General features: G+C 34.4%; 1 protein-coding gene across 1 annotated transcript; it reads left to right on the top strand.

The window, feature by feature from the left end:
- Positions 1-348: 348 nt before the first annotated feature.
- Positions 349-6,450, top strand: PDC (phosducin; the record flags this gene model as incomplete). The annotated part of the gene is made up of 3 exons (XM_081224208.1): positions 349-409; positions 2,716-2,867; positions 5,926-6,450. The coding sequence occupies 3 exons, from the start codon at positions 349-351 to the stop codon at positions 6,448-6,450; spliced, it is 738 nt and encodes a 245-aa protein (XP_081080334.1).
- Positions 6,451-8,466: the final 2,016 nt, after the last annotated feature.

The raw sequence follows: 8,466 nt of genomic DNA, 5'->3' as shown, positions 1-8,466 counted from the left end.
TAGAATATAATTTTATGAAATTTGGTAACAAACAGTAATAAAAAAGAAAATCAGTAATAAATAATGTTTACTAAGTACATAGACCCAAGCTGAAGACTTATTAAGTAAAAAAAGACAAACTATAAATTATGTAAAATTCTTAGGTCCAAATATCTTTAAGGACACAAATATTAAACTAATGTGCTTTTAAAAGGTAGATAGAAAGCTAAACACTACATCACTTAGTGATAACCCTTGACTTACATGGAACCTGGTAGCAGAATATATACATATATTTCTCCTAGAATTCATCTGTTGTCATTATTTCTTTGTTTATTCTGTAGATTATATTAAATCTGAATCTCTAAAATGGAAGAAGCTAAAAGGCAAAGTTTGGAGGAAGACTCTGAAGGACAGGCCACACACACAGGTAAGCAAAGTTAAAAGAAAAAAATAATTATAAAATTAAAATTAGATCTGGAGATCTCTAATGTTCTTATTGCCACTATTCAGTATGAAATTTAAATAATACCTTTGAATGGGTTGATGGAATCATCTAAAAAATATTTGACTGGATAAATTAATGTGAAATCAAATACCTTTAGAACAGTTTTAATTAGATGTCAATTTGAGTTTGAATGAATTCATGAGTACTAAACAAAAATACATGAAAACTAATTTCATAGTGGCAGTGTTTAGAATACCTTCTAAGTATGACACAAAACCAAGAAACCATAAAGAAAGATTGATAAATTCAGCTACAGAAATGAGGAAAGGAAGGAAGGAAGGAAGGAAGGAGGGAGGGAGGGAGGGAGGAAGCAAATGTCTGCTGTCTGGTAAAAGTCATCAGGAGCAAAATCCAAAAAAATTTTAACAAATTGAGGAAAAACATTTGCAACTAACTGACAAAGGGTGAATTTCCTAATATATACTAAATTTTCTACAAATCAATAAGAATAAAACCAACCACCAAATGGAGAAATGGGCAAAATATAGAATAGACTATTTAGAAAAAAAATTTTATAGGCACTTACAAAGTTAGAACTATTTAGTGAAGTACATTTTTTTCACATGGTTTGTAAAAGTAAAAATGTTTAATACCACACTTTGGAAAGAGGCATACTCATACATTACTGGTAGCAGTGTAAATTGGTACAAGCTCTTTAAAGGTAGTTTAGCAATATTAAAATTAGAAATATATATGCTTTTTGACCAAGCAATTTTACTACCATTACCTATATGTAGACCTGAACAGAGAGGAAAAAAAAATATATGTGCAGGGTTCTTCACTCAGAATCATATGTCAGAGAAAAAATGTGGAGCAACGATTTACATCAATAAGAAACTAAGTAAATTAATATCTACACAGTAGAATACCATGCCTCCATTTTTAAAAAAGGATGTTTATGTATATATGTGAAAAAAATCTCTAAGATATATTATGAAGTAAAAAAAGGAAAAGTGAACAGAAGCGTGCATAATATACTACCATTTGTAAAAAAAGGAAAAAAAGGGAATCTCTTTACTTCACACATAAACGCATACTACACACATGCATATTTTGTATATGCAGAAGACACATCTGGAAAATGAAGACTACGCAAGTAAGTAAAAAAAATCGATTGTCTGAACATAATTAATATAAATAAATTTATATTAAAATTGTATATTATTATTATATAAATAAAAATTATTAGGAAATATGTGGGAGAGAGAATACATCTACATACATAATACAATATTAAAGTACGGATATGGCTAAGTTTTAGTGAAGGATATTTAAAACTCCATATTTTTAAGAATTTAGACCTTCTTCCAAACACTGTTATTATTTATCAGGCAACTGAACATCAGAACTTCAGTTAGATCATCCTTGATTTAATTAGTATTCTTAAATCTGCAAATTCCATCTTTTCTCTATTTGTAAAAAGATTCTTAGGATCTTAGAAAGAATTGAATGGTTATATAATAAGTTTCTTAAAGCCATTTTAGTTTTAATTGAAGTCAGGCCTCCCTCTTACTGGTTGTCTTTTAAGTACTATTGTCATTATTGTTCTCTGGATCTTGATAACATTTCAATCTGCTTCCCCCCAAATCCTAGTTTCCTTTATTAATAGTGTGCTTCCAGGGCTTCCCTGGTGGCGCAGTGGTTGAGAGTCCGCCTGCCAATGCAGGGGACATGGGTTCATGCCCTGGTCCGGGAAGATCCCACATGCCGCGGAGCGGCTAGGCCTGTGAGCCATGGCCGCTGAGCCTGCGCGTCCGGAGCCTGTGCTCCCCAACAGGAGAGGCCACAACAGTGAGAAGCCCGCGTACCACACAAAACAAACAAACAAACAAACAAAATAGTGTGTTTCCAATTTTAGTTTATTGCTGAAGTTCCTTTCTTATTTAATGACAGTACTATTTTTCTAAAATTCTAGTTTCCTCTCTATACTCTAATTTTTAAATATCTTTACCCACATTTTTTTCCAATAGTTCAAAGTGCATAATTTGTATTTTCATTAACACAGATGTTATAGAAAGATTCTTAGTCAAAACCCACTTAACAAGATTAATGTTGGAGAACATTTCTATGAGCAAGGCAGTCAGAAATTTCTAGCCCAAATAAGATAATTTTTCTGATACAGAAGATAGCAAGTCTATGTCCATGGCAATACTTATACAAATATCAATTGTGTAAATAGTGCTTTGGAAAGTAAAAAGGAAAACAATTTGTTTTAAATTTTATTCCAGGACCCAAAGGAGTAATAAATGATTGGAGAAAGTTTAAATTGGAGAGTGAAGATAGTAATTCATTCCCACCCAGCAAGAAGGAGATTCTCAGACAAATGTCTTCTCCTCAGAGTAGAGATGACAAAGACTCAAAAGAAAGATTCAGCAGAAAGGTAAGATAAGAAGAAATAAAAAATAAATAATCTACAGGGTGTTTTTATTATAGTATTGTTTGTATTAGCAAAAAAAAAAAAGGAAATGCAGTAAACACCTACGCCTATAAAGTCATCCCATACTAAGAAATACATGGCAACTGTTAAAAGAATGAGTTACAAATACATGAGTTGACTTAGAGGTAGTTCCACAACATGAGAAAGCAAGATACAGAGAATTTTAAGTTATATGATCCCATTCTCTAGAGCAATGGAAAACAAACAAACACTGTATATGTGTTTATAATTCTATGATTATATGAGCATGTATGTAGAAAAGTATGGAAAGACACTCACCAAATTGACAATATTGGTTAATTGGAAGGGTGAGATTGATTGACAGTTCTCAACCTCCTTTTCAAGGAGGAGGAAGAAGGTAAGCAGAATAAGCCACACTATGAAAAAAATATATCCATGATTTTTTTAAGAGCAGCATTTTTTAAAATTCTCACTTATTTCTAATTATATAATGTGTATGTCATACATACATAAAAAAGTGAAATATGAAAAGATGATCTCTAAAATCTTGATGGAGATTATCTTAGAGCATCAGAGTGGTAAAATTTCAGTATTTATTACTTCCTTCCTTTAGCTTTTAGTTCAGTTTTGAATCTTTATAATTAGCACATATTATTTATATAAAAAAACAGCAATACTAAAGAAATACTAAAAGAAACCATAAGGTGATTCTCATTGTGAAGAAAAATTACTTTAGTGGTTTATTTATCTCCAAACCAGCATATATGAGTTGTTGTATATTGATTGTTGTATATTGATTCTCAACAGACAGTCTCTGCATCAGAAATATTCTTGGTTCTAGGCTTCTGGCCATTGTAAAAAAATCTTCAAATCTAAGATCTCATTTTCAGGGACTTCCCTGGTGGTCCAGTGGGTAAGACTGTGCTCCCAATGCAGGGGGCCTGGGTTCAGGGAACTAGATCCCGCATGCATGCTGCAACTAAGAGTCTGCATGCTGCAACTAAGAAGTCCTCATGCTGCAACTAAAACCTGGCGCAGCCAAAAAAAAAAAAAATTAATGCAATAAAATGTTTGTGAGGGAGGTGGAAAAAAAAAAAAAAGATCTCGTTTTCAGCTTTTGGTTCCTTCACTGAGATGTGGATGAGACAATTAAATTTTCCTATCTGAGGAACTATAACAATACCTCCTTCACTTGTTTTAAAGGGATGTGAAGAGAAAATAAATGAGAATGTATTTTGAAACATGTAAAATGCTATACAAATGTGAGACATTATAATGATTAAAAATATTGTTTGGGCTTCCCTGGTGGCGCAGTGGTTGAAAGTCCGCCTGCCGATGCAGGGGACACGGGTTCGTGCCCCGGTCTGGGAAGATCCCACATTCCGCGGAGCAGCTGGGCCCGTGAGCCATGGCCGCTGGGCCTGCACGTCCGGAGCCTGTGCTCCGCAACGGGAGAGGCCACAACAGTGAGAGGCCCGCGTACCGCAAAAAAAAAAGAAAAAAAAAAAAAATATATATTGTTTTAAGGTTAAGCTTTAGAAATGTATCTGAATGCCTAAATATCTATTTGCCTGAAGATGTGAATGGAACAAGTTCTCATAAGAATGCTCAAATGCATATGTAAATCAGTATTTTGTGGTTCAGCCTGTTAAATTAGCAGAACTATGGTAGCAACTTAAAAATTATATAAAACATTTAACAATGTTTAGGATTAAAACAAATTAAGTTGGAACGATAATTTTAAAGCAGAATACAATAAGAAGAATGAGGACATTAGAAAAACAAATATAGGAGGAAGAAACAAGAGAAGGAAATAATGAAAGCACCAAACACTTCTACTTAATCTCAGTATCTTTTGTAAAAAAACTACCTGATAGGTTTATTGTGAAGATTAAGAAAAATAATCTATGTAAATTGTCTAAGACATAGTAGATTTTCCATAAATTTGGGAGTCATCCAACTTCCCTGGCTCTGGGCTGCTCCACATCTCTTAGTCACACTATGTCCCATTATCACTCCTTTATATCTTCTGTGTGTGTGTGTGTGTATGTATGTGAAGGGAAAAGGTGTTTAACATTCTATTGACTAAGTTAATAATGACATAGCTACTAAGAAAGGCTCTGCAGGTAACTTTATATTCCAGCTTCAGTGAAAAGTAGCTGTCTTGGAAGATAGAAGTAAGGTCTTTTCTCATTTTAGCCTAAACCAGTGCATATGAATCACCTAGAGGGCTTGTTTAAACATGTCTCACTCAGCCTCACACTTACAGGGTCTGATTCAGTAAATCTGGGGTGGCGTCCCCAAATGTGCATTTCCCAGAACTTCTCAGGTAATGGTGATGCTGCTGGTCTTTTGGCTAATCTGGTGAACTCCAAATAGTAGTAAAAAGCTGTCTTTCTTAAATTCCATCCTACATATTCCAAAAAAATTAGTAAGTGATAAGAAAAAATCTTTTTCACAACTTTTGTGGAGGAGAAAATAATGTCCAAAAGCATTTGTTGGAAACACATTTAAGTGCGTGTACAGGCACTTGTGCATGCATGCGTATGTGTATACACTTTTATGAAAGTCACTCTAGAGTAGACCTTGCTGGATTTTTTTTACCCAAAGTGGCACACTTCATGACCATCTCATAGCTCAACTATATTTAGCAATACTTATGCATGTATTTAATCATGAAATAATTACTGAACCCCTATTATGTGCCAGACACTAAATTCTTCCCCCATACAGCATAAAAGTTAGAAAAACTAATATTATACAATGAAACAAATAAACATATACTATAATATCAAGTAACGTTAATTGCTATGAAGAAAAATAAACCAGCATAAAGAACAGAAAGCGTGGGGCAGGGACACTTTTAGGTAGAATAATCAAAGAAGGTGACATTTGAACAAATGAGGTGAAGGAGAAGGCCATCTCAGGAGGTAGGGGGGACAGCCAATGCAAACTCTTTAAGTTGAGAATGGGTTTGGTATTATAAGGAATATAAATTTCTGACTGAATGATCTCTATCATTTCTTTCATCTATTTCCAGATGAGCGTTCAAGAATATGAGCTAATCCACAGAGAAAAAGAAGATGAAAATTGCCTTCGTAAATACCGTAGGCAGTGTATGCAGGATATGCACCAGAAGCTGAGTTTCGGGCCTAGATATGGGTTTGTCTATGAGCTGGAATCTGGGGAGCAATTCCTGGAAACCATTGAAAAGGAGCAGAAAATAATCACAATCATTGTTCACATTTATGAAGATGGTATTAAGGGCTGTGATGCTCTAAACAGTAGCTTAATATGCCTTGCAGCCGAATACCCTACAGTCAAGTTTTGTAAAATAAAAGCTTCTAATACAGGTGCTGGGGACCGCTTTTCCTCAGATGTACTCCCCACACTGCTCGTCTACAAAGGTGGGGAACTCATAAGCAATTTCATTAGTGTTGCTGAACAGTTTGCTGAAGAATTTTTTACTGGGGATGTGGAATCTTTCCTGAATGAATATGGGTTATTACCTGAAACAGAAATGCATGTCCTAGAGCAGAGCAACATGGAAGAAGATATGGAATAAAGATTCACTATGTCAGTGTCTCATATTTCTCCTTTAAGCATTGAACATTGATTTTGGTAGTTATATTCCTTTAGAGAACACCAAGTGTAGTAATGGCTGTTCTAATTCGGGGGGAAAAAAAGCCCAGACTGACACTAAAATTATATGATTAGCATTTCTTAGTATTAGTTACTCAAATTGATATAATGCTTTTTACTTCAAAACATTGTAGTCTTCAGTAATATTTTAGTAGACAAAGAGGATATGGATAATATTGTGACAGTTTTCAAAAATCCCTTTCAAGTTATATGTTGGCTTTTTTACTCTATGTTTTTTCCTCATTGTTATTACTATGTTTTTCAAATTATATTTTTAATATAATTTTTTGCTTGTGTAATAAGAATAAAGTCTCATAAGAAAATACATTTCCTATTTAAAGTCTATTCTTTCTCAAATATTACATTATCAAGTCCCTAAAATATTATATAACTCAAAATACAAAAAATTATCATTCAGTAAGATATCTTATATTCCAACCAAACTAATACATAAGAAACTTAGAAACATTGTGGCACATTAAAATTGTTTAAAAAGTATTTGTTTAAAAATACAGTTTCAGAGTTTCAGAAGCTAACTTTATCTAGGAAAAAAAGCAGGGTAAGAGCAAGGTCTTTTTATTCTTTAGACAAAATAATATTTAGTGGTAATAATAATTACAACTATTATTTATTGATTGTCTTTTATGGGCCAATATTTTATACATATCATTTCTAATACTTAACCACAATTCTGCAAGTAGATATTACTCCCATTTCATAAATGATGAAACAAATTCAGAGAAGTAGAAGTTCTACTTCCATATCCCTTGAAAACATTTGGAAGACTCTCCTCCTACACAAAACACATGGAAATGAAAAATAAAATATAATTTGAAAAATGTTTTTAAATGCATGAATGAGCTGAAGAGCAAGATAAAAGAAAATTCTAGGTGACTGAATCAGAGTGGAAAATGACAGTGAGTGAGAGCCAAAGTGATATAGCCTATCTTTGAAGACATGGTGCTTGATAAGTAACCAAGTGTGGGCTCTCAGAGACAAGTGTGCTTAAAACAGTTTGCACATTTTCCTCTGGTGAACCAATGTTGAAACCAGACATTTGTCACAAATTCTAGTCTCCACTCTCCTAAACGACTATTTTATGGCTTCTCTTCTTTCCTTAAAACATTTTGACCCCATGCCAAACACTTCACCTTGCCCATATTTCATTGAGAAAACAGAAATTATCAGAAAATAGAAATTATCAGAAGTTATCAAATTTGATAATTATTTAAATTATCAAATTTCCATTACCGGGCCTCCCTGGTGGCGCAGTGGTTGAGAGTCCGCCTGCCGATGCAGGGGATACGGGTTCGTGCCCCGGTCTGGGAGGATCCCATATGCCGCGGAGCGGCTGGGCCCGTGAGCCATGGCCGCTGGGCCTGCGCATCTGGAGCCTGTGCTCCGCAACGGGAGAGGCCACAACAGTGAGAGGCCCGCATACCGCAAAAAGAAAAAAAAAAAAAAAAAAAAAAAAAAAAAAAAAATTTCCATTACCAATCTAAAATGTGCACCTGCATGTAAACACTGTTTCCGTTGATGTTAAAATGGAAGAAGCTCACGCAGCTCAGCCCGACTGATCAAACTGTGCTATGGATCCTATGCTCACCCACACAGTAATTTTATTCCTGAAATTATTTCCCCTCTACCCGCATCATCTATTTCTCACTTTCTCTATGCTGTATTATTCATATTAGCTTACAAATGAGTTTTTAAATTGTCCACTATTTAAAATATGCCCCTTATAATTTAAAATTTCCAGCTATTCTTCACTTCTCTGCTTCCCTTTAAAATCACATCTCTTGGGGGAATTCCTGGTGGTCCAGTGGTAAAAAATCCGCCTTCCAATGCAGGGGATGAGGGTTCAACCCATGGTTGGGGAACTAAGATCCCACATGCCACGGGGCAACTAAGCCCACGTGCCACAACTACTGAGCTCTAG

The sequence above is a fragment of the Mesoplodon bidens genome (assembly GCF_964165515.1).
Source record: "Mesoplodon bidens genome assembly, chromosome: 2".
In the NCBI taxonomy this organism is placed as follows: Eukaryota; Metazoa; Chordata; class Mammalia; order Artiodactyla; family Ziphiidae; genus Mesoplodon; species Mesoplodon bidens.
This window is presented reverse-complemented; position numbering and strand designations above follow the sequence as displayed.